This window comes from Tympanuchus pallidicinctus, unplaced genomic scaffold, assembly GCF_026119805.1.
Source record: "Tympanuchus pallidicinctus isolate F22 unplaced genomic scaffold, pur_lepc_1.0 scaffold11, whole genome shotgun sequence".
Taxonomy (NCBI): domain Eukaryota; kingdom Metazoa; phylum Chordata; class Aves; order Galliformes; family Phasianidae; genus Tympanuchus; species Tympanuchus pallidicinctus.
The window spans coordinates 1,789,002-1,816,195 of record NW_026294627.1 but is presented as its reverse complement, the minus strand read 5'-3'; the positions used below and the strand labels follow the sequence as shown (position 1 = coordinate 1,816,195).

General features: G+C 41.3%; 1 protein-coding gene across 6 annotated transcripts in view; it reads left to right on the top strand.

Moving 5' to 3' along the window:
- Positions 1 to 27,194, top strand: part of TENM4 (teneurin transmembrane protein 4) — an 810,928-nt gene that overhangs the window by 744,426 nt on the left and 39,308 nt on the right. For 4 of the 6 annotated variants that reach the window (XM_052669278.1, XM_052669305.1, XM_052669314.1 and 1 more), the window contains 6 exons: positions 894 to 1,037; positions 2,048 to 2,297; positions 4,925 to 4,945; positions 11,727 to 11,959; positions 20,866 to 21,020; positions 24,361 to 25,238. In XM_052669278.1, coding sequence (XP_052525238.1) covers positions 894 to 1,037; positions 2,048 to 2,297; positions 4,925 to 4,945; positions 11,727 to 11,959; positions 20,866 to 21,020; positions 24,361 to 25,238 — 1,681 coding nt within the window. The remainder of the gene's footprint in view (positions 1 to 893; positions 1,038 to 2,047; positions 2,298 to 4,924; positions 4,946 to 11,726; positions 11,960 to 20,865; positions 21,021 to 24,360; positions 25,239 to 27,194) is intronic. The other 2 variants (XM_052669320.1, XM_052669295.1) reach the window with 1 other exon arrangement.

Sequence of the window (27,194 nt, the reverse complement as noted above, 5' to 3'; positions counted from 1 at the left end):
ACTAGCACAGTGGAAAATATCAAGCCTTCATTTCCTGAGCTACATCTCCCCCTCTGTGAACTTTCAAAAGGCTGTATTTGGTGGGGGATACTGAGTTCACTTACAACTCAGCACTGTTTTGGAGATCAGACTTTTTTTTTAACTGGCAAAAAATTAGCCATGTAATTGCTTTTCATTTGTCCAGAACTTACAGTATTCCTCTGTTCCAGCCATTAGTGCTGGAAAGACAAGGTAGGGCAGAAGAAAAGCAGGCCAATAAAACAGGATCTTGATACTTCTGAGAAAACCATGAAGGAGCCATTATTCTGTCAAAAATATGATTCTTCTTCTGACATAATTTTATTCCTAAATAACTCCAGTATGCGTAGCAGGGTTATGAAAGACTCTGATTAGACATCAGAACAAGCAAAACTGTGTTCTTCTTTGTACCTTGTTGACGTTATCAATGACCACAAGTCAGCCTCATCTAAAACCGATGTCCATTCTTTGCCCATTGCTTCATTTGTAGTAAGGCCATGATTTTCATCAAATTCCTGACATGCAGTCTTACATTAAAGATGGCAGATAGATTAAAATCCTCCTATTTAGGCGTACAGCATTGCTTTACATTCTAGAATAGTCATTGTTTTAAGATATGTCTTTAAAGCAGTGCCTTTTAAGTATTTAGCACATTTGTCCAACATCTACAACTCTGTCGACCTTTTTTAAATGCAGATGGCCTTTAAAGTGGGAAACACTGCAAGTCCACGTTATGATGATGGCATTTTAAATGAAATAGGCAGTGGAGTGTAGTATTGTTCCTACCCCAACTCAGCTGAAATTCTTAGTGTGCAGACTGTGTATTTCCAGGTTACTAATCTGGGGGGGCTCTTTTGTTTCTCTCTTGCTCACAGTTTCCGTGGGTTATGAGTACGAGTCGTGTCCTGACTTGATCCTGTGGGAGAAGAGGACAGCTGTGCTTCAGGGTTATGAAATTGATGCTTCCAAGCTTGGAGGATGGTCCCTGGACAAACACCATGCCCTCAACATACAAAGTGGTAGGTTGTCTGTAGCACATAACCAAGGAATACTGCGGTGCGGCAGGGCCCAGTTGCTTATCATTAAGAATTAAAAGAAAAGGGGGGAAACCTGATCAACATAAGATTTTTTCTGTTTTCTGTTTTCTACCAACCTGTTTTCTACCAACAAATTGTTTATGGAATCTACATTTAGAAACAATTTGGTGCATGTAAATCCAAAAGAAGCTGATAATGGTGAATCAGATGAAATATATAGGCACCCTACCTTTGTATTTTCTTTAAAAAAGTGATTATCAAGGAAAATAATCCTAAAATAAACAAAGAGAGTGTATTCAAGTTGTCACTAGCAGTGATTATAAATCCACCCAGCCACATTATGCAGCATGCAAGTGGACTTGCATAAATGAGAAGCTTCATGGGTTATAAGGGAAAATGGAAGGCTCCTTGAAGAGAGTTGAGGACAGCAACAGGGAGACCTGAAAGGTGATCAGAATGCAATTAAAAGATGGAAGCACTGTCTGTTTCTGAATGGTAGCAGTGAGATGGGAGCAAATATCTAAATTCAGCCCACACCGTGGCTGAAAAGACTACGTTTATAGTGAACATACACTGAGCTCCTCCGAGCTTTGTAGATGAAACATTCCTCTAGAGAATGCACCACGGCTTTCTTGTCTCTCATCTTTTCATGAGCTATGTGATTTATTTATTTATTTATTTATTGCCTGGTAGCCTGCAAATTACAGGGCAGACAGGAGCAGAAAAGGAAAGTGAAAATTCATGAGATGCTGAAAAGTGTATTTCATTCACAAATATAAGCAGCCTTGTTCTCCCTCTGTGCATTTACCTCGTGAGGAATGAAATGGGCCTGTAAAAAAAAATGCTTGCTTCAGATAAGGTAACCTTCCTTGTAGCAATCACAGAACAGTACTCTGAAAATGGTGCACCTCCTTGCTGCTTCCAGCAGTGCCATGTATCCTCCCTGTGAATCTCAATTTCTTGATTTCGTTATTACTGTTTTCACTCTGTAGGTATCTTGCATAAAGGAAACGGGGAAAACCAGTTTATTTCCCAGCAGCCTCCTGTAATTGGAAGCATTATGGGCAATGGCCGTAGACGTAGCATTTCTTGTCCAAGCTGCAATGGTCTTGCAGATGGGAACAAACTCCTGGCTCCTGTTGCTCTAACGTGTGGATCTGATGGAAGTCTTTATGTTGGAGATTTCAACTACATCCGAAGAATCTTTCCCTCTGGCAATGTCACCAACATACTGGAACTAAGGTACATCGTGCTGCATGTGGCTGTTATAATTATGCAGTTAAGCTCTGCACAGTCTTGCATACCCAAAAGGAAAATAAGAAAAATTTATAATAGAAAGCACAAGAAGAATGGAAAAGAAAAGAAAAAATAAAACCTGTCCAGATGTGCCTCTTCTGCAACTATGCCAATTTTGACTTACACCAGAGAAAATTTGGCCGAGCAAGTTCATCACATACTAAAAATATTGTCAGATTTTTGTGCTGCTAAATCAAACTGTGGTAATGTCTCCCGTTTGGTCTGCTTGTAGGCCAGTGGGAATTCTTAAAATTAACAACCAGCCTCCAGGATAACCCAGACTTGGAAGGACATAGCAGTGATGACAGTACATAGAGGTTAATCAGGATAGACGATCATTCATACTTAAGACAGGATGATCACCTAGGGAGTCACAAACCCGAGGTTTTTCTGGTTGTTTTCAAGGGACAAACACATATTGGCTCCCTCTAGTCTCCAACTGAACAGCTGTTATAGGATGAAGATATAGATGAAACATCTTAGAGTACCTGAAGTGTTTCATTTTACCTCAAAATAACAAAGGAAAACAATATATCAGGAGAGACTTTGGAGGCCTGTTAAAGAGCAACCACTAAAAATAATGAAGGGTACAGAACATTACAGATTTATCACAAGTTCTGAGGAAATTAAATAGATTGTGACTGAAACTGAAATTTCATATTGACTTCAGTAGTAATATTCTTCATTTGTAACATTTCTATAACAATTTACAAGACTTCAAAGCACAAGAGCCTGGTTCTGGACTCTTCTTGTGGACGGAGTAGACTCACTCCAGGAATGTCACTGGAGTTAAACCAGTATTTTTGAGTGAGGCTTCTCTACTTGGAGAACCTGACCCGAGAGCTCAATATGAAGTTTGCATTATAGGACTGTTGGCACTCCCATTTAGCTCTTAAGATCTGGTCTGAAAGAGAATTTCCCAGAAAGCAAGAAACCCTGCTATATTCTGTTTTCACATCCTATCTTCTGGAGACAAAAGTAAGGCCCTGTTTCTTCAAGGAGTGCCATGTGGAGGGCCCCATCACAGCTGACCAGAACAGCAGGATCCCATGCAGCACTGCTTTGCATTACCATTTGCTCCACAAAGCTGCAGGTGAAAAATAGCATCTGCAGCAGTACTTGTTTCTATGATCCATTTAGTCCCTCGTTAACAAGCACACTACAGTCATTAGGCCCACAAGACTTGCTGAAGGCTTGATTTGGCACACAGAGCTGTAGATTGTGGTGTATGAGAACAAAATCCAGACAGCTGTCACAAGGTTGGCACCTGTAGAATAGATGTCTTGCTCTGCCCACACAAAGATGACAAAATCAGTTGTTGTTGGATATGGAAGCCCACACTGACATGTTTAGAGAGGGCTGTAGTTCCTTTTGAGTAAATAAGCAAAGAGCTGATGTATTCTATTCATTTATGTGACAGACAAATACATAATATATCTCATATTCATAAGGTGAGAAAGAGGGATAAATCTTCTGTACTGGTCCACATTAAAGAATATAGTATTCTTCTAGTGCCAGAAAGTTATTTTAATGGCCAAAGGTGAGATTTCCAGAAGATCCTAGGTGATTTGGGGCCAAAATCCCATTGCAACTCATTGGGATTAATATCTCATTCCCAGAAGTACAATTTGGAAAACCCAATCTCTGTTTCATTGTCAGTGGAAATACCAGACCCAGTGGAGGTTTTAAAGAGTGTTTCCTGATTGGAAAAGAGAAAATTGGGAGCCTTGACAGAGTGGCCTTGCTGACTTTTGCGTAGAGCCACAAATTTACTCCAGATTTAAATCTGCTGGAATGATTGCTGCTTCATCTGTGCAAACACTTAGGTTACTGGATCTAATAAACATTTCTTCACTCTGGTGTGCTATAAAATACATGGGTTCAGATGCAGGCTGACTAAAAGCAGTGGAGGAAAGCCATTGCTTTTGCATTAAATAGAGTTCACTTATGCCTTCTCAAATCAGCATCTCTGTAGAGATTAACACCCTCACTATTTGGATTTAGTCCTTTTTTTTTTTTTTTTTAATTTTGTTTTGTTTTTGTTTTTTAAGTGTAGCGTTCTGTTGTAGAGAGGGGTCACAGATAACTGCAGCTGGGTATGTGACCAGACCCATGAAATATGTCCGTCTCGGGATTATTCAGTTCTTTGGACTGGAGTTCCTGAGGTTATGGCAATGAACTGCCACCCACAGTGGTGCAATTGGGAAGTTACCTTTGTAAATCACAAAATACTGCTTTGAGTGCTAGTGAAAAAAAGCTGTGCAGATATCTACTTCCACATACATTTAGCTCTGTGTGATAAAGTCTGCCTGGCCCTATCTTTTACATTAAGTGGATAACTCCAAGCAGGTGAGATCCTACTTCCTTTGTGATATGCAGTGATACATAAGTGAGCTCACTGACAAGTAATATCCAATATAAAATATATCAGTGTCATTCCAGCTAAGTCTTTATTTATTATTGCATTGTATGATACAGTTACTGTCAAGTTTTCAATCTGCTAATAATGCTTCGAATTGAGCCGCTAACACCTCATTCTTTCTTCTATTCCCTGCTTTCCTGTCTTCTGTCAGAAATAAAGATTTCAGACATAGGTAAGCCAACCAGTGGAGAATTCTTATGCTGCTCCCTGTCTTGTTGCATGTTGTTACACAGTGAGCCACGAGTGCCATTTCCAGATGATTCAATAGGAAATGAAGCTGCTGTGATTAAAACTGGCATAGGTGATCAGTCATCAGAATGGGGAGCCATTAATCACAGAGCAGAATCACACAGACTTTGGCATGATCTGTTGCAGTAGCAGACAAGGAAATATAGAGACAAGAGGAATGCCTAAGGAGGAGGGTGTAAGAAAAGCGGGTGGGAATTAACCGAGCAAGTCAAGAGAGAGCAGCTCCAGGACACAAGTCGCTTGAAGAGCTTTGATGGAAAAATGATCCTCATTTGGTGGTGGAATGTCTTCCTTTTGAGCTTTGGGCTGAGGACGGACAAAATGAAAGGTCAGATGTACCTAAGGAGTTAGATTTTGTAAATGTTCATCAATTAGAGCTCTCCACAGAGAGCACTCACATTTTGTGAAAGTGCACAAGGCTTAGCTAGGAGGTAGTGCAACACAGAACCTTAGTCAGGAAGTGCAATAAGAAAGTAACTACAAGAAAACAGCACGACAGAGAGACTCCTCAGTTGTCTTTGTCATTAACAATATTTGTCACTTGGGCTCACTGGAGTTGCAGTGAGTTTGATCCAATCAATTTTGTTCACAAAGATGTCAGCCTGTCATTGTTTGTGTTTGCAAGGACTTCTCTGGCTCTGACAAGTTTCCCATCCTTCTTCCCAGATGCTTTCAATATTAGAAGGCTAGGCTGCAGAGTTGGGATGTTTTTGGTTTTGTTTTCTATTTGCATTTGGGAACCTTTTTTTGCTACATGCTTTTTATTTATGTTTCTTTGGCTTTATAGAGGCTGTGCAAAACCAGAAATGTTCATTTTGTCTGCATGCCTGGAAATGCAGTGGAGTAGAAAGTGTTTTTTTGTCTTATTGCCAAAACATTAATGAAAGACTGATTTTTCCCTCTATAATGAACTGGCCCAAAGCTTCTATTAGTTTGGCTGCAAGGCTGGTACTCAAGACCTTTGCACCGACTATCTTCATCAGGCTGAGTTCCAGCCCCCAGCTCCTCTTTCACATCATTTGAAGGCAATAGAAAAACTCATTTCTCTTTGGAACAGCCAGGTTGTATCCTTAATGACCTAGAAATACATAGCCACTATCCTTAATGACCTAGAAATCCATAGCTACTAAAGTGCACCTGCTTTGACAGTGAAGGAGAGCAGCTGTTACAAGAAGCGTTGTTCTATATGAAGGCAATAACTGAGCCAAGATATATGGACTGGCCACAAATGCTGCAGATGCCACCAGAGCTTTATGAATTTGGCAGGGCTTCTACTTTGGGCAATTCCTAGAAAATAAGCAATTAAATGAAAGCAAGAGAAGACATTCCCTCTTCAGTACAGTCCAAAGGTGTCTGATAAGGGTGGAGGAGAGGAGGAGCTCTAGATCAAATATTCCCATCTGAGGCTGCATTAAGAGAGTCATCCACGTGAGCTAGCAGCTGTTCTGTGTCGTTTTGCCCTAACAGTTCTTGTTAGGAAGCCTCTTCATTCCTGAGCCACCGCAAAATGAGCGGGTGTAGTCTTAGTTACAGCTGCAGTGCTCTGAGCTCCATAAGGTTCTAAGCTTGACATCATTGGCAGGGAATAGTTGCAGAGAGATTCAGTTATGGGAACCTCAGTGGTTTGAAAAAGCTGCAGTCCATATGCAGAAATTTCCTCAATTCAGAGAAAAAAATATTTCCTCCCAGTTATGTCACCTGCTGTGATCTTGCTCTCCAAAGGCTCCACAGCTACCATCTAAGAGGCTTTGCTCTCCAGTGCAACATGGGTTTGCTAAGATCTAACTCTGTTCTAACAGCCAAAAAGGCTGTGGGCCAACATGGAAATGTCAGCCAACCCAAAAAGCATCACCAAATAGTGATCTCTCCCAGTTTTATACCCATCTGTCATTTGACGATAGATAAATATGAACTTTTTCCCACATGTCTGTGTATGGACCTGTCTTGATGGGCCAATAGAAGGTAATGGCTTTTTCCAAGCCTGGCAATAATAATTTGCTGTTTATTAGTGTTATCTTTTCTCTGCAGGAACATGGAGGGCAGTGAAGCATTTCTGTCTAGCAAATACGCGGAAAATGGCCACACGTAGATATATTCCTCCATTCTTCTTTCCATTCATAGTTCAAAGAGACAGTTGCCACAAAAAAATAAATGTCTGAGAAAACTGCCCTAGGATCAGATCAGAAGTCCTTTGCAGTTTGTGGGTTGGCTTACGGCATCGCTCTGAAGTTTTATTATCCAGTCTGTGACACTAGAAGAGTTTTGGGCATCGCACACCAACTGAAAACACTAAAAGGCCAAGTGTAAATTCAGCTCACTGCACTGTGTGGCCTCCTTATGTGCTAATCTATTGAATGTCACCCAGGGAGAAAAAAAAGCCCAATACCTCACACAGGCAGTAATAAAATCCTCTGTTTGTGAGCTGCAGGGTGCTGAGCACGGAGCCATGGAAACAGCCCCATGGAACAAAAATTCTTGACTTCAGGAATTCAGTTGTTCTTTAGTCACCAGCAAATGCATGTGGCCAGCAGGGCTCAGAGGGGAAGAGGGCAGCTAACACAGAAAGTTTTATAGGGTTGGTTTCATGTGCTGAAACAAAGAGATCAGACCCAGAGAAGCACCAGAGTTCTATTCAGATTATCTGTTAGGGGTAACTACTGAACCCCAGTGCAAACCACAACCATACTGTTACCAATGACAGAAGTTGTCCTTTGTAGGAGTTGATAGATGGCCTTGCACTTGAAAAACTGAGATGCAGTTCATCTTGTAACATAATGGTTATAAATGTCAGATGAATCATACCTAAAATTTGTCATTTCTCTCTATTGACATAAAGACAGCCACAGCATCTGCCTCATAGACTTGTGAAGCTCAGTTAGATCAATCCCTGGCTTTGAACAGAAGTCGATGAACTAGAAGATGCAGACTTTATTATAGGTAACCTACTGAAATCAGGGACCATCTCTCTTTTCTCAACTTTGTTTCTTAGAGTCTGATTTCCCATGCTGGAGCAGGAGGTCCCATCTTCAGGCTCCTCCAAAACACAGGCTCTGTGCCAAGGGAATAATGACAGCCTGTGCATCTATCATAGCACTGCAGAAACAATATAGATGAGTGCCACATGTCTGCCTATCCACCTAGTGTTCTTATCACTATGAATCTTGTAAGGTGAGAGCTACCCAGAGAGCGTTGGCACTATCCTGCCCTAATAAGCAGAATTAAAAACAAGTGGACAAGGCAGATGTATGGGGGAGCCTATATGCAGCCCCAACCATTAGGCATCCCTGTGAACTTGGAAGATTTCCACCTGCTATCATATCACATTAAGCATATAGGCAAGCCATATCATCTTCCTTTAGCTTTGGAGTGCAAGGCTTTTGCTTACAAGACTGTCCTAATTCCCAGTGACTACACCATCATGCTTGCTATTACCCACTAAGAGTCTGGATTCAGTAGGGATCAGCTCACCCCATCCTTTCAACTTGGTTTTGTTGCTTCAGGGAATTAAGCTATCAATACAGTGTTCAAAGTTTTTCTTCTGAAAAAATCTTAATCGGAGGAGGAATGATCTGAATTGGAAATCAGCTCTTTCCCCTCAGCTCATTCCTAGTGATGGCACTCTCAATATGGGGGATAAATACTCTTAAGACTACAAACACTGTAACTGATCGTCTTTTGAATAGTGGAAAATCTTGTCTTTTGTTTTGCTCCTTTATCTAACTGAGCAATGAGAGAGGATGAAAGGAAAAGACAGAAATCTTCTCTGCTTTGCCCCAGGCAGATTTATTTCACTTGTTGCTCAGTTCAGTCCAATTTGCCACTCAGATTTTCCTATTGATTGTGACTTTAAATAAAAAGAAAGGCCATCAAATTCCCAGCTCCAGTGCTCATGCATTATCACAGATGAAGCAAAGCAAGTTGGGAACTTTTACAGCTTTTTTGTTTTGATTTGTTGGTTATTTGTTGCTTTTTTTTTTTTTCCCCACAGTATTTTTACATTGTGCTTATTCAACATCTCTCATCCTTTGATGAGATTTGAAGGATCTCAAAGTGTTCAACAAAATCTCCAGTGTAGAACACTATGCAATTCATGCGAGGTCAGAACGTGACTCTTTCCCTGTAGTGCAAACTGGTAGCCAAAACCAGTGGGTAAATTCCAGCTAGTTCATTTTTAACAGTCTGTGTTTTAGCATCCCTGCTCCACAGCACTCCATTGAATAAGCCATCTGAGGTAGCCTTCCTACACACAACAGCCCCATGCGTGGAGCAGTGCAGAGGAGACCATAATGAGCCTTGCCTGTAAACATAAGTCTAGCTGCTAAAGATGACCTAATGCTTCCTAATGCTCACACAGCAGAAAAGACAGTTTCATAGAATCACAGAACCACAGAATTGTAGAAGTTGGAAGGGACCCCTGGAGATCTGCCTGGGCTGATTGCCCACCACCAGCTCAGAAAGCCCAGGGCCCTGCGCAACCTGGCCTTGAGCACCTGCAGGGATGGGGCACCCACAGCTCTCTGGGCAGCAGTGCAAGGGCCTCACCACCCTCTGAGTAAACATTTTTTTCCTAACACCCCATCTAAATTTCCCCTCTTTTAGTATAAAGCCATTCCCCCCATCCTATTGTTAGAGTTGAGAAGTTGAGAAGCTTGACTAGGTAAAGCAGAAGTTGTTTAATTTCATCCATATGCAGGCCGTAAGACTCGGTGAGAACTATCTGTGCTCTCCAGGCAAAGATGACAAAGAATTGCAAAGTGCCATTAAAAATCTCTTCCTCTTGTCCACCTGCTGTGCAAAATAAAGATTACAAGCAACACAAAAGCTGACTGACGTTCAGCTGAGCTTTGTTGGGACAGTCAGTGAACAATGCAAGGCCCTGATCAAAAGAAATGATGGATTCCCATTGGGAACTTCTTCCACCAAGGCTGAGGCCACTTGCTTAGCGTGAGTGACACACAGGTAAATGAAATAACACCCTACCAGCCTGCTGTCATTGGGAGGGAATACTGATGGAGACTCAACTGTCAGGCTGGAGCTGTCTTGAAGGTCAGAGTACTTTATTTAGCAAGAATCAGTGTCATTTGTGGAAATGGAATCTGTTCACATTTAATAAGATAAATCCCAGGGGATATTCTAGAATAAATCAGAAAGATGCTTTTTTTTTTTTTTTTTCCCAAAGTAGTAAGTAATTTGAATGAAGAATGTCTTCTTAAACCTGACAATAATCCAGTAATTTTTATGTGCCTGAAGAGGGGTTAATTTACCTAATGTAGAGGTTGAAGGAGAGAGGAAATTTCTTAAAATGAGGGACAGAGTCAACTGTGATTGACACTCAGCTTTCTAACAGGCTTCTCCTGGAACATTCCACAAGAGCATAACTCTGAACTATGGTCTGTACATTTATTAGAAATTCTAGTTAGCTGATCAGTTTGGACATTTTTGAGTTGTTCTGGAGGAAAGGAGAGACATTTTTGTACTTCTTCCAATTACTGTTTGGCCTTTCTTAGAAAGATGGAAACTTGTTTTCAGGCAGCAGGTGCTGCAGGTTTCATCTGCTGGTTTCAGGCTTAGAACAGATGCAGCTCAATACACACTGATAGAAAGCTTTTAAGAAAAGAAAGTCTTACCAAGCTATAGATAGAATTCTTCAAAAGCAATTTCTTAAAATTGTTTAAATTATTGTGTTTAAATTAATCTGGTTGTTGCTTCTAGCCAATTCCATCAAATACTTTCCATAATGCAGATACTGGTTTATCATAGAATGGCTTGAGTTAGAAGGGACCTCAGAGCTCTTCTAGTTCCAACCTCAGTTGCAGGAAGGGTTGCTGACCACTGGATCAGGCACCAGATCAGGTTGCCCAGGGCCTCATCCAGCCTGGTCTCAAGTACCTCTAGAGACATTATCCATTTTTTCAGTCTTGGATTCATTTAATGTTGTGGCCATGGAGCTAAAAATGTTATCCTTACATCTGCTCACTCCATTTTCATAGCCTTTCTTGTTTAACACTGGTATGATGTTCAGATTCCTCATCCCTTCTTCTGGTTCATGTTGTTACTTAGGGCAAAGTATGACTCTTTAAGGGTCATTTGGTTTCTCCCTTCACGGAAGCCCAGTGAATTTGGTGGTGGCAAGTTCCTTATCTCCATAAGGACAGGAAAGGATGCTAGGCTCTTTGCTGAAGTCAGTGGAATTTACATGCAAGAACATCAGCTAAGCCCCAATGGGGTGATCTTCACAATTATATCTTCAAGTGCTTTATGATTAGATCTGCATTTGGGTTTTTGTCCTGGGATTTTCCTTGGGAGGGCAGATACATTTATTTTTTACTTTGTTTTCTAGGTCTAGTGTGCTATACCTTCCCTCCACTGTCTGGCACTGCCCTAGCACCAGTTTCAGGGCTATGTTAAATAAATTAAGTGATCCCAGACACTGGAACTCAATCTGTAGTAGTTCCTGGCATGTGTTTGTCTTTGTTCAGAAAGCCCTTTCCTTTTCAGTGCCAGAGAGCACTCCCAGGCACAGCAATTGGTCACAGATTGAGCTTGTTAACACACCTGTACTAAGATTTTCAAATACAGCACTGCTTCCCTTTCCCAGTGTGTCTACCCTGTGCATTTTTATTCTCTAAAGTGCTTATACTGATTGTTGACATAAGGAAGAAAATTATCCCAAAAAATAATAACATCATGCCCTTGTTTTTCAGCCACAGCCCAGCTCATAAGTATTACTTGACCACAGATCCAATCACCGGCTCCATCTACCTCTCTGACACCAACAGCAGACGTATCTACAAAATAAAGTCAACCACCTCAGTGAAAGACATTGTGAAGAATTCAGAGGTCTTGGCTGGAACTGGAGACCAGTGCCTCCCATTTGATGATTCCCGCTGCGGAGATGGAGGCAAAGGCACCGATGCTACCCTTACAAATCCCAGGGGTGAGACTATTTCTTCTCCACAGGCTTTTTATGGAATCTGTCTGAAAGTGGCTTGTTTTGTAATGCTGAAAGAAAGGCCCCAGGATTTTGCAGGCAATTTCAAACCAGCCCTCAAACACATGCTGAGGGCTTGCCTTTGGAAATAAAAGCGTACGTCTTGCTCTCAGCCCACTGTTGAGTGGCTGGGATTAGTGCCAAACCAGAGGTGTGTCGCAATGGGTAAATGTGCAAAGGGCAACAGAATAAAACCACCCATCAATTTTATGCCCACTATAGCTATCCCTCCTCCTTATCAAATAGCAGTGGTTGGTCCTTACCAATCTGGGTAAGATTCACTTATGTTCAGTTCACTGAGGCTTTCTTGACATAAAAAATAAGCTCTATAAGTGTTGCTATATATAAAATCCTAACAAGAGTTAAAGACAGCTCAGAGATACATGAAACTCAGGTTTATACATCAACATTAGGTATCATGGCATCTATCTTGAATCTTATACAGAGGGGGTGCTAATTTTGATGTAGGAAATGGTGTAGTTGAGTATGTCTTCACCTGGCTCATGATTATTTTGCTTATATTTGATAAAAGCACAGTCAAATCACAATAAAAGCATCACACAGCCTTCATGACTGTGAACTAAATTGTTCAAAACAGGTCTAGCCAAACATATGCAGTCCTATGCATAGCCAAGACTTCAGTCTGGCAATCTCAAGGTAACAAGCCCTGCATATGGAGGATGCCATCCCGCCCAGCTGTCCACAGCTCCTTTGAAAAAAAACACACACAGAGTGTAAAGAGGGGGTGGAAGATGTTGCTGGTACATATACCCTGTGGTGCTTATGAAGAGAGAAGGACCATTGTGCAGGAATGCTTTTAGAAATGTGGCATTTTTGCCTGCCATGCATCTTCTTGCCCAGATGTTAGGATTGAGGGGAGTTACGTACAGGCTCTTGGCTTGGACATCGGTGTGCTGCAGGTTTCCTTTTCACTCACATCTGGGAGTTGTAGCTCCCTCCTTCTTTACCACATCTATTTCCAAGCCTATCCCAGCAGCCTCTCTGCAAATCTCAGGGGTCCTTTAACAGCTTATTTCACAAAGAGCAGGCAAGAGGAAGGCAGCTGAGCTGTTGTTTCTCTTTCTGGCTGGATTTCTTGGGAAGTTATTTTTCTTGACATAGAGATGACATTATTGTTACTAAATCCAAAAAAACAAAGTGATTTAGTGACCTTTTGTATCATCTGTACTTGTGATATTTTTTGTTACATTTGGGCTAGCTATTTCCTGGCAGGATGCAGAAGAAATTGCCTTGGTAGATCTCTGTGTCAAAGAGCACGGTAGGCCAAATTGCTCCCCCAGGAATATTGAAAGGGCCCAGAATGGATTTCAGGCACTCCAAACTCCCATGAAGTGACTGTTACACTGAGATGAAGTATCGTCAGAGGCATAGAAAGGGAACTACCTGCAAGCAGGCTGAGAAGTAGAAATTGTCTCACTGAAATGAGTGAAAAGAAAATTTGGTGACTTGGGCACAGAGATTCAGACAGTCTGATAGATGAATCACGAGATCAGGGAATCCAGAGATCTGTAATACCATTTTCTGTACCACTTTGTTGTTCAATCAGTGCAAAAGAAAACAACTTTTATTGGACCTCCATTCTCCCTTGTACAAGATAAGAGGAATATTATTCATCTCCCTGCATTGGTGGAGGTGGCATGGTTTAGCTGAATTATGTTTCTGAATTCACTGTGGGAAACAAAGCTGTGGAGTTCAAAGCTTTCAGCACTGAAATCCTTCTTGCTGGCAATTCAGGCTCTCTGGAGGCTGTTCTTCCACCTCAATCACACAGTGGCAGAATGCATGCATTCGTTCCTCATTGCTCTGAAATTTCATGGAACAGAAGTAAATTGAGAGTGAAAGAGGAAATGACATGAAGCAAAATGACAACAAGAAAATAATCATCCAGAGAGTCCACACCTCCAATGGAAAGTTTGCAAACACTGTTCTCTGATCTGGTTCTAGCCCAAGTTTGCAATGCCTGCTGAGACAAATAGCCTTGGCAGGTGTGACTCACTTCCCATTCACCTCAATAAATGATTAACAGTGAAAACTTGAACTGACAATGTAATGTCAGCATTGTTTCTACCTTCACTGCAGTGCATCCTAGCAGAAACACTGGCAAGTTCTCTTCCTTGGTGTGAAGGTATTGCATATTAGTTTGAAATAGCAGTGATTTCTTGTACAGGTAACCAGTAGTCCTCAGGTTACCCTCTGCTCCCCTCTCTTGGCAAGGGAAGTGAAAGACCAGAGTACATCAGAAAATGATTCTGTAGCTATAGAAATATCTCCTGGCTAGGGCTGGACGTGGAGAGTTCACCTCTTTAAGGATCACCAGTCCTCATGAGACTTTTTAAGGCTAAAGTTAATTTTTAACTGAAGATAATTACTATGTATTTTGTGGACATCTTTGCAGCTTGTTCAAAAGTTGTAAGGAAACAAGGTCTTGCCTTCTATTTCACGATTTTAATTAAGTAGCTTTTAATTAGCTGGCATTTGCAGCTTGCTGGAAAATACTGAAAGAATAGAATCCTACCAGATGAAAAACTGTAATTCATAAAAACTGATGGATCAGTCATGGAGTAACAAATTCATAGAACTGAATCACAGAACCATTTGAGCTAGAAGGAAGCATTAAAGGTCATCTAGTCCAACTCTGCTGGACACCCACAGCTCCATCAGGTGCTCAAAGCCCTTGTCCAGACTCACCTTGAATGTCCACAGGGATGGGGTACCTGTCACCTCTTTGGGTCTTGTGGATCTACCTTTAACCTCTTGGACCAGTCAAGCATCAGCTCTGAGTAGGTCTTCTGGCTCTTCCCTAAGGGGAAACAAACTTTTTGCAAAAAAAGAACACTTCTCCATACCATGGCTAAAGAATTTCTGGAAATTAATAGCACAGGTAGATAAACAGGAGAGGTAGCCTGACAGATGAAACAGTGGTGGCAGTTGTTTATTCAGAGTATTTGTCATAGCTTATACTCCCAGTTATTTGAACATGTTGCCCGGCGAGGCTGCAGACGTCCCCTGCTTGGAAGCATTCAGCAGAGGGCTTGGAACTAGATGATCTTAAAGGTCTCTTCCAACCCAAACCAATCCATAATTCTGTGATTTGCCGCCGAGCCCACTGGCCCTTTCACATGCTAGTGGATTTCAATATATCCTTGCAAATTCAAGTGTTACCACTTTCTAATTATCATCTGCTAATAACAATTGTCTTCTACAAGCAATCTAAAGAAAAATTAAAACTCCAGCTTGTCAGAGCATTTGTTTTCATCTGAGTACTCGCCAGTGGTTCTCCTTGAGAAAAATGTGGCAGAGAAATTACCAAGGAGCTTGCAATTAAGAGAGATTGCCATGACAAGTCTGACACGGTTGGAAGATGGTTTCAGAAGGGACAAAGCTGGGGGTGGGGATCTCATTCATTTAGCACGGCAGAAACAATGCAAAATGAAGTAATTAATTTGGGACAGATTGCTTCCTTCACTGTGTCCTGCTGAATGTGTAAACAAAATCTCAGTTGTTCGCTAAGCGTTCTTGAGTTTGACAGAATTAGAAGAAACTGAGCCCTCCACAATCTGTTCCGATTTTGTCAAATAGGAATAAAATGAACATTTCAAAGAACACCAGAGGCTTATTGAACAAAATGCCATCTCTTAATTTGACCAGAAAAGACACACAGGGAAAGGGGCAACAGCAGAGTTACGCTGCCCTTCTAAGAAGCCAGGCTCTAATCAGGGACCTTCTAAAGAAGCTGCACCTGGACCCGTGCTTCCATGCCGCCAGCAATTTTTTGACAAATCTCCCTGAACACTTATCTTATTCCCCAGAGGAAGTCTTGTGCTACTAATTTCTAGAACTTGTTTAGCCACAGTATAGAGAAGTGTTCTTTTTTGCAACTACAGCAGTGTTTTCTGTTCTTTCTGCCTTTCCTCATCCATTCCTATCTTTTAGCTCCTTTCTTGACCACTGCAGAGCACCAAGCTGATCTTTGCAAAAAACTTTTCTCACAAAATCCAAAATCTTTACTCCTCTGTGCTATTTTTCAGCTTGTCATTGTGTATGGGTAGTTAGACTTACTCTTTCCCCTGTGAACTCCTCTGTACTTATTGACATTGATTTTCATCTGCCATTTTATCACGCGGTCGTTCAGCATCAAGCCTGACAAGAAAACTTCAAATTTATATTCCTTTAGCACCTTTCTTTTTTTTTTTTCACTTAGAAGGGTTCTCCCCACCCATTTTTTTCCCCCTAAGTAGAGCTGGAAGTGCAATGCAGTCACTTTTAGTGGTTCATTTTTAGAACAGCCTCCCTGTGTTCCAGCAGCTATTTGCAGTGGGACGTTGTGTCGTCACCTCTTCACATTGCAAGGTCCTGGCATTTCAAGGAAATGTCATCATGTCACAACTTTCCATCAGCACGACTCGCTGGTGTGATGCACGTGGTGTTCCAAGCCTTGGTGTCTTATGGGTTGTCTGGCTATCCAAGAGGAATCATAGAATCATTAAGTAGAACCATTAAGCTTGGAAGATGCTTCAACATCATCTCATCCAACTGCCCACCTACTGCCAATATTGCCCGCCGAACCAACGTGATTTCCTAACGTACGTATTTCATAACTCGAAGATCGAAATGTGGGTCTGCAACACCACCTGGTTTGTGGCAGCAGATGTTTTCTCTTAGTAACTGTGAGACTGAACGTCAAGCTGTATGCTGCAAATCTTCAATTCCCCTTATGTTACTATGGAAACTTGAGAGGAGCCTTCTGTCAAAGCGACCCAAGGCCTTTGGCTTTTTATGTGTAACATGTGAATTACCCATTCTCTGTACCAATAACCAACACTGGAACTGTGCCATAATCAGAAAGGAAACAGAAATTCCTATCAAAAGTTGTGGTCTGACCTCTCCAATCTATTGCAAGGAAACCATGCTTCTTTCTCTTTGCAAGTCTAAAGTCTAAAGTCTAAAGCCAGGCTCTCCTTTGGAATTAGAATCAATCTTAGAATCGTACAATGTGTTGGGTTGGAAGGAACTTTAAAGATCATCCTGCTCCAACCTGTGTTGTGGGCTGGTTGCTACTCACCAGATCAGGCTGCCATGGTCCAATCCAACCTGGCCTTGAGCATTCCAGGGCTGGGGGATTAGACTGAATTCTGAGACAACCAGCTGAACTCGGGAAGGGACTGGAGTAGTTGCCATGAGAGGGGGATGTGGAGACAGAAATCAGGCCTTAGACAGATTGAAAACTTTGTTACCCTGCAGAAGGTCCTAGGAAATGTAAGGTAATTGAGATTGCTTGGTTTCTGTGAAGGAGGGATAAGCAGAGAAGTGCTCTGTGATAAGAGTGCATGCACCTGCCATGGCTCCCGAGCAGGATGATAAGTGGTAACTTTACCATCCCACTTCAACTTATTCGGGTGTGCAAGCTCTTTGTCTAAGCTGGACTGCAGAATGAAGTTGTGCTGTATCGACTGATCAGAGCGGCTCCCGAGCCAAGGTGCACACAGGTTGTTATTGCTGTAACTGGTTAATCAGAACAGCCATCGGAGCTCGGCACTGAGCGCTGGGAGCCGCTGTCAGCACACACTGCTGATAAGTTCAATCCAATCCACATGGAACTCGCTAGGAGAGAAAATTCTGCCTCATTTAAAATCACATTATCCAGCCTGCCACCCTTCACTGCCTTTTGACCTGTCATGCAGAGTAACGGACAGGCACCCTGAGAAGTGCTGGCTGTGAACCTAGGAAGGGTTCCCAGTTCCCTTGTGCTTAACAGAAGACAATGAAGAGCAACTAAGTGCTCCTCTGTAAAAGCTAGTCTACCACACTGCTTAAAGTGCTCGATTGTACTGCTGGTTGTCAAACAAACACCACCAAACATTAAAGAAGTTGCCATACAGTGGGCAAAATAATTAGAGGAGCGATAACCTTTGGCAGCAGATGCCAGTGACAAGTGACATGTGCCAGCATCCTGGATGGGTTGCTGAGCAGCGTGTCACCTCGGGCACGATGTTGACAGATGTCATGACAGGTAAAGACAACATCCTTCAAGCCATGGATGCAAGTGAATATTGATGCCTATCCCTCCAGATCTCCCTGCAGCTTTTGACAAAGTGCTAAGATACAACTGATGCTTTGAGGCATCCCAGCTGTTCAGCTGAAGGGAGGTGTTCAAGGCCAGGCTGGATGAGACAACCTGATTTTAGTGGCAATCCTGCCCGCTGCAGGGGGCTCAAACTAGATAGTCTTTTAGACCCCTTCCAACCCAAACCGTCCTATAACTCTATGATACTGCAAAGCAGGAATAAGTGGCCACCATTGCCATGGCTTCTCCTGTAGCTTTAAGTTGTGCAAAAAGTTCTTGCTACTCTTCTTTGAGTGTCTTGTTTCATGGTCCTGTTGAGATTAGCTCTATCTTGGCTTAAGTTAAACACAGGTATTGGAGTGTAGGACTAGAAGCAATCTCTTGGGTCATTTAGTCTTGTCATCCATTATCTCAGAAATCCTGTCATATAATCCCCTCCAAAATTAATGAACTTGATCTTAAAAGAAGCAAGAAGTAATTTTTTTTCCTTATCGCCCTAGAGGCTGTTCTGAAATCTCACTGCTCTGTTGGTCAGATATCCAATCCAGGTCAAAGTGATGCCCTTCAGGCACGGAGATGCTGCGAAGGACCAAGGAAAATGCAGTTTTTACCTCCCAGCAAAAATACACAGCTCCCATTCAGCTCAGTGGTCTGCAACATTGGTGTTTTGACTCCTAACTGACTTTGACTCAACAGGTTGCAGTTTTATTTCAATTTTTTTCTTTTGCCTCAGCTAAATGGAAAAGTTCGTTCTTTCCTCAAACAGTGAGGTTTTCTTGCCATTACTTCCAGGCTAGATTATCTTCTGTGTCATTTCATTTCCTCTGTAGATTTCTGTAGGACCAAATATGATACATTTTTCCACTTATCATCCACCTCCATGGCTCCCAGCCCATACAATAGTTACAATGCTGGCTGAAGGCCATGATTTTAATTTCCAAAGCAATCAGGGGATTAGTCCCTGCTGCATGAAGGGCAAAAACTTTTAATCTGTGAACTGCTGCATGTGTACTTTGCAGCATACCTCACAGTGGATGAAAGTCTGAGGGTAAATGTTTCAAGCAAGGAGATCTGGCTGTAAAACAGCATTTTGAAGAAGCACAAGATCTCATCGCTTCTCAGAAACTTTCTCAAGTCTTTCTATCTTGAACAGATTTTCCATCATGTCTATCACCATGATGACAGCCAAAAAAACATCATAGAGAGGACTCACGTCACTAACTTCATCTGTCTGCAGACAAATGTTTCCTGTGAAAATCATAGGAGCATAAAGGTTGGGAAAGACCACTAAGTTCATCTAGTCCAGCCATCAACCATCACCACCGTGCCCACTAAACCGTGTCCCCTGTTTGAAATATTTGACATATTTGCTGTACTCTCCTCTTATAGTGAGTAGGAAGGAAAAGGTGCTTCTTTGTGTAATCACTCATGTATATCTGCTTTAGGGCAATATACATTGCACCCTAGAAATAGGTATTTCTCTCTGCTGATTGAAAGAGCTGCAGATACTTGCCTGTATGCAGAATGCATTGTTGACTTTTTGCCAAGTGACTGCGACTCTGCTAGCGAAAGAAACCAAGCACAAGGATCCTGATATTCATATATTCATATATTCCAAGCAGAATTTTCAGATGGATAGGAAAGGACATTTCAGGCTTCTACATTCTTCTACTTTACTGTTCCTTTACATTCTTTGAGTGTCTGGAGATACTCAAATATTACGCCACGCAGCGTTCTGCAACCGTGGGATAGATGAGATGAGCGACTCTATTAGTATCCATGGAGTTATTTTTAATTTATGCTGGCATAAAAGAGAGGTGAATGGGGCCCTTAACTTCTTATTCCTGCTTTCATCGTGAATACTCTCCATGACCTTGTGAAAATTGCTTTATCTCTTATTTTCCTGATACATAAAATTAAGATGATCACACTCACAGACTGCTATGAGGTCTAATTAGTAAGTGTAAAGCACCATGAAATCCTCTGATGAAAGATGCAGAGTATGGCTAGCCTGGGATAAAGAGGATTAAAGGAGGTTTTGCTAACATAACAAGTACTTGAGAAATGACACCTAAGGGGAAGGGAAATAGCACATATCTGTAGGGAAGGAAACAGGAGTCAGCAGTCTGTAACAGTTGTTGACAGATTTCAAATCCAGTGATTGGGAGCATGTCAGCAGAGGGGGGTTTGAACAGTGATACAAATCACCTATCCATATTCAGAAACAGGTGAGTTACTGTAGATTGGTGGGATTGTTCCAGTAGAAACCCTTCCACACTTACTCCTCTGGCATTTGACCTGATGAGTCTTTCGTAGGTGTTCTCATTACTGTCTCTGAAGCCGTTCACCAGAGTAACATTTTCACATGCAAGGCTTAATAATCATACTACGAGCAAGGCATTGTGTTTCTGAACGCATAACTATGTGTCAGACATAACTATGTTTCAGACACATAACTATTAGAAAACCTATTCTTTTTAGGGGTTTGCTGGATGCCATGCCCTGTTCCATGTTTTCTGGGGATTTCTAAGTTGCTTTATGTGCTAGTAATGTTCAGAAGTGCCTTCAGTGTAATGGTGCTGCTCCAGAGCTCCCAGTATCCAGAACTCCTGCGTGTCCAACTCATCCTTTTTGAATGCCAGAAAATATATTGTTCCCAATCAAACTGCAGTGTTACTTTTTCAAGGGTCAGACCAGACACTGTCACATTCATCACGTCTTTTCAGGTTGCTGTTCCTTTCTGACGACTGACTTTTTACTTCCCTAGGCATCACCGTGGACAAGTTTGGACTTATTTACTTTGTAGATGGCACTATGATCAGGAGGATCGATCAGAATGGGATCATCTCAACAGTGTTGGGTTCCAATGACTTGACATCTGCTCGGCCTCTCAGCTGTGACTCTGTCATGGATATTTCTCAGGTAAGACAGCCTTTGGTTTTCTGCCAGATAGAATCCTATGCTTTCGCCTTGTCTGCCTGTGTGCCAGGTTTGACAAAGAGATGTTGGGTGAATAACATCCTTGTGTATTTTGTACTATGAAAATGCCTGGGTCAAAAAGGAAGATCCTATAAAGACTGAAGGGGAGACCTGACTGCTGAACTCAGAGAATTTCTGGAGAGAGAGATTTTAAGACTTCGTTCATAGCTTCAAACCAGCTGTGAGACACAGATTCCTGGGAAAGCAAGTTTCATTAGGCTAACTTCTCAAGGAACTAGTTATTTTAAATTAAAAAGCACTCCTTTTAGTGGGGATATGCCTTGCTCTGTTATAAGAGCATAACAAACCATTGTTTTTTACATTACTTCCTCCCATTCTGATTTAGCCCAGAACAATTTTAGGCCTGAATCAAATTAACATCTAGGAAATACTGATCAGAGACTATGGTGCCAAAATTAGCAACAGCAGGAAAACAAGAATCTTGAATTGCATCAGATTGCAAATTGGTTGCAGCTACCATCATGCTGGGCTTTTTAGTCCTGCTGCTTAAAGGTGGAGGGGAAAAGAGGAAGAGAGAAAAAGAAATCTCAGTTTGATGATTGCTTTATATAATGCAGAAGAGTCTGTTATGGCCCAGCACTCAATTCTGCGGAGCACTGGCCAACCTGTCAAATTGTGCCAGTTTAGAGATGCTGTCCTTTGAAACCTTTAAGCCACTGGTGGTTTGCCTGGCTAGAGGAATGTTACCCTCTCTTATGAAAATACAGATCATAGCTGGAGGGCTAAGTACTGTTATTCAGCCACAATAGATGTCAATGGGGTTTCCTTTTTGTAGCTACCTAGATAATTTCCGTGCTCCCATATGGAATCTGTTCTTCTTGTTTTTCCTTCTAATTTGAAAAGGTTATTCTTGCTTCTTTGCAACTGTTTCCCAGCGTCCGCAATTTATGAACAAGCTGAAATTATGAGTTTAAAAGCTCTGGTGCCTTCTACAGGAGTAAATTTTGATGGTTAAAGGCCATTTTGTAGTGTGTTTCTCATCTTGCAGGCATGTTTTTTTTTCTTTATCTGAATTTCAGGGGCAGTTACTACAAGACCACTGTGGATTCAAGTTTTAAAAATTATTTCTGGGCAAGTTGTGTGGTTTATGTGCTTACCAATGTCATATTTAAACATTTCTAAGATGAACTAAAATGTATCATTGAAAGCCTCTTTCTTCTGTCATAAAGTGACGGGAGCCATTCTTAAATAAACCTGTACTGGAATGGACAGATTAACCAGTCATGTTCTGGACAAACGTATCAAACACAAGATCAATAAAGGAAAAATAAACAAATAAATAAAAAATAATCAACAGGACACAAAACCTTGTCTAGGAATTGCTTTTCATCATTTGCAGTAACTACAGGGGTCTTCTCTGTCAGGTTCCTGAGGCTGTTGGGGATGTGAGGACATGAAATATTTAGCAGTCAGTGTTGACAGGGAGTGTTTTTTAAGAATAGTTAAGAATAGTCAGTTCAGAATAAACCGCTCACTATGCTAACTCAAGGCTGCAGAGCTTTAAAACCATTGGAAAGGATGGGGACATGTGTTACAGAAGGGCTATAATGTTTCACTACAGAAAGGGTTAAAATAGGCCAGAAGCTGAGAAAAGAAAGATTTTGTGAACAGAGAATCAAACCAGGCAGAGAGTAGCACACTGCTTAGCCACAAAACTGAGCTTCACAATCCCAGCCATTAGAAGGCATAATGAACTGAACACACTGCAAGTGGTGTTTTTATAAAAAAAAAAAAGTTGACAAAGAATTTAAATGTGAATAGAAGCAACAAAAGTAAAGAATGGCTGTGGCAGATATGTTCTGCTACAGGCTTTGGAAGTATGAATCTTATGTGTGGCTCTTGGCCTCTTCTTGCTCCTGGTTTCGAATGAAGTCACAGTGAGGGATGGTACACTAGGCTTGAACCTATTCCTGTCTCCTCTTTCCAATAAGACTACTACCTTATGGACACAGAACACCCCTAACTAAGTCACTTCAGGCAACCAAGAACGTACAACAACCAAGGACATGCAACAACCAAGATGAAGGGTGGAAGATCTGCAGCAAAGACACAGGGGCATTTTGGAATGGCGCAGCTTGATGTGTGCCCATCCCAGAGCTCTCAGTCATAGCATCATGACACCAAGTACACAAAAAAATAAAAATAAAAATAAAGTGAATAATAGTAATAATAAAAATAAAAGTAAAAATTAAAAAATAATAAAAATAAAAATAAATACAAACAGAACTGGGGGGAATGGCACAAAGTGGCCAATATCTCAGTTAATCAGCAGATATCAAATCCACCTGCTCCAAGTTGGAGTTGCCTGGCTGACTGAAAGGCAGTGCACAACCAGAATAGCTGTTTGTTTCTAATTCACTGAAAATCTATTTAAAAGTCTTCCTAAAGGTGACCAGGAGCATTCTTTAAAGCTGTTCATTTCCAGTTCCCCTTCACACTTCTGCAAATGGGAAATAGTCACTGTTAAGAAAACATTTCAGCAACTGATTGGTTCCTACACATTAAAAAAGAAAATGCACAGCTTCCTGTTCTTGGTTTAAAACAAAAACAAAACAAAACAAAAAAAGGGGTGGGGGAAAGAGACCCTGAATTCTATTGGACTAACAACTAAAAAAGTAGTCTCACTTAAAAAGAGAGCATCTTGCTCAAATAGAACTAGAAACAGAGACCTTCTAGTATTCGCTCAGTCATGATGTTACCAGCCTGTGTGACTGTGGATTATCAGTATTTTATAAGATGGGTTACTTGAAGCCATTCTTCCATTTTGTTTATAATTTAAAAAAAAAAGTAAAAAGCATTGTAAAGACACAAGTATTCCATTCTACAAAGCACAATAACCCTAATTTCAAAGTGGTTTGCTGTTTTGCATTTTTGCGGCACCAAGCACAAAATAGGTGGTTATAACTTGGATGTACACATGCTGACACAGCTGCCAGTTTTCTGTCACTTACCCAGAGGAGATGGACCATTTGTCTGGAGAATTTAGTTTAGTTTAGTAAAAGGATCATTGTTTTGTTTGACTGATTGATTTTACGATACTTAGCCAACAAAATTCCCAGTCTCAGATCTCTCTGCTCTCAGATCCAAACTCTGTCAATCCAAAGACTGCCATCATATGAAGTAGTAGCAAACAGTTGTGCTTATTTTACCGTTTCTCCCTTTAATCCATGTTGAAACATCCTCACTTGAGATTGATTTGTATCAATCATACGTTAAAAAAGGTCTCATTCTAACAATTTCCTTGTGCTTTTCTACCATTAAGGTTCGTCTCGAATGGCCCACAGATCTGGCGGTCAACCCGATGGATAATTCTCTCTATGTGCTCGACAACAACGTTGTGTTACAGATTTCTGAGAACCACCAAGTGCGCATAGTGGCAGGGAGGCCCATGCACTGCCAGGTCCCAGGGATGGACCACTTTCTCCTTAGCAAGGTGGCAATACATGCCACCCTGGAGTCTGCTACTGCCCTGGCTGTCTCACATAATGGGGTCCTATATATTGCTGAAACTGATGAGAAGAAGATCAACCGCATCAGGCAGGTTACCACCAATGGAGAGATTTCTCTCGTTGCTGGTGCACCAAGCAGCTGTGACTGCAAGAATGATGCTAACTGCGACTGCTTCTCGGGGGATGATGGCTATGCCAAGGACGCCAAACTGAATGCACCGTCCTCCCTTGCAGTGTGTGCAGATGGAGAGTTGTACGTTGCTGATCTTGGAAATATCCGAATACGCTTTATTCGGAAAAACAAACCATTCCTCAACACTCAAAATATGTATGAGTTGTCCTCACCCATAGATCAGGAACTCTACTTGTTTGACACCAGCGGTAAGCACCTATATACTCAGAGCCTGACCACTGGAGATTATCTTTACAATTTTACTTATTCTGGAGATGGAGATATAACCCTGATCACTGACAACAACGGCAACTTAGTCAACATCCGAAGAGATTCCACGGGGATGCCCCTCTGGTTGGTCGTGCCCGATGGCCAAGTCTACTGGGTGACAATTGGTACCAACAGCGCACTCAAGAGTGTAACCACACAGGGTCATGAGGTGGCCATGATGACTTACCATGGCAACTCTGGTCTGCTTGCCACTAAAAGCAATGAAAACGGCTGGACAACTTTTTACGAGTAAGTATGTTTTGAGTGCTATGCAGCTGTCTTCATTCTGCGTTCTCTGATCCGTGTAAAGCTGATAGATTCTTAATTCCCCTGACAGAACTGTAATGTCCAGATCAGGAAATATTAGACATCCTATTGGCCGTGTGTTAGAATTTGCATAAACTCTGCCTGCAAAATCAGCTTCACACAAAGTTTATACTGAATTTTTCTGAATCAGAATTGGACAACTTGGTTCTCCTTAACTGTAGTGAGGTCTAGAAATTTAGGCTGCATGGCAGAGAATTTTGCTTGGCGTTAGAAACATTGGAAGAGTGGAAGTTTGAGCAGATCCTCTTTCTCTCAGCTTTCATCTACTTCTATGACCTGTTGTCTTTCTGAGTTTGTTTAAAGTGGTTGATGTAAAATGACTGCCGACGATGACTAATGGCAACTTGCTCAGAAAACAATTCTGTAATTAATGGACTGTTCTGTTTCTATTGTTATAGTTGGCCCCGCTAAGCTTTAAAAAATAGTCTCAGAGCTGCTGAAGACCATCCCTGCCCAATAAATTTTTGATCAGAGGGAAGACAAGTTGGGTTGAAAAAAAAGCAGGAATGGCAGCGACTTGAAAATTTCTTTCGATTTTGTACTATTATTAGCAATCCTCTGTATAAATAGCATGAAGACAATATACTTCTAATGTCAAATGGGAAAACATTAACTCGAATAAGGACATCTAGAAGGATGGTCTACAAATTCATCCTGCTTTTGAGGAGCCATCCCACGCCTCCTTAGTTCCATTTTTATTCTTGAATTCCAGCCTTTTTTTAAACGTTCCTCTTAGTGCATAATTTCCCATATGGTTTGAATGGTTACATGGCAGCATTCAGATACCATAATCATACACTCACTATAGAAGATCAATTTGGCTGGAATAGTCAGTTCCCAAGATTACAAAGACAAAAACTGAAAGAAAAAATTTAAAATAAGAGACTCAGGGAAGGAAAGCTGGCTAATCCTACATATTCATGTGTTATACATGCAGTTGCTTTGGCTTTTTCTTTAAAATGTTCCAGGCCCAGTTTTGAGTTTCTTTGCTCCTGCTGTTAAAAGAAGCGATGGAAACTCTGTGATGAATCTTTCGAAAGGTTATTTGCATCCCATCAATGTTCTGCTTGCAATTACTACAGCAATATTCCTCAGTGAATCAAAGTTAATACCCTTCCATCTCTCACATTGATTTTGCTTGAGGAAAGCTGTAGTGTGTAAAGATGGGATGTTTTTCTCTATAGGGCTGAAAACCTGCTATATTATCAGAATCATCATGCTAAATCAAGGCGACATTTTCTTTTTGCAAATAATCCAATAGTTCCTGTGCTTGAAAACAGATGTAGCCTTGGAGAGTGAAGCAAACTAAACATTACAGCTAATAATGGTCAAATTTATACCAAAACCATACTCTTTTATTTAAAAGTGTAACTGCAGGTATAAAGGAGATAAAATGAGACAGAATCTAAAGTCCAGCTTACTCTGTGGATACATTTATAACAGTAATCCATTATTTCTTGCTACCCGACAAAATCGAGCATTTGTGAAAGTCATCATTCTGGTTCTCTTATGCACTTTGGAGGAGTCATAAGAAATCTTTTTAGAGCTAAATGGAAGACAATATTCTCCAGTGGTTATGCTATGGAAATCTTGACTAGCAAGTCAGCATTGTGTGATAGCACAGCATCACTGAAAATAGAGGTGGGAATGTGTCTTCAGAGATATCTCATCCAAACCTTTGATCAGTTATCTCTATTTAACTGTTCCTGACAGATTCTGATGTAACTTTATACAACTACAGGGTAAAAGTCTATATCTGAATTAGTTACCTCAACCTCCCTTTACAGACAGTGGAGAGAAATACTCACTATTGAGGTGAGTTTTGGATGAGCTGTATCACGTATCAGCTTTAGGATGTGATGAGTCAGGTAATACTCT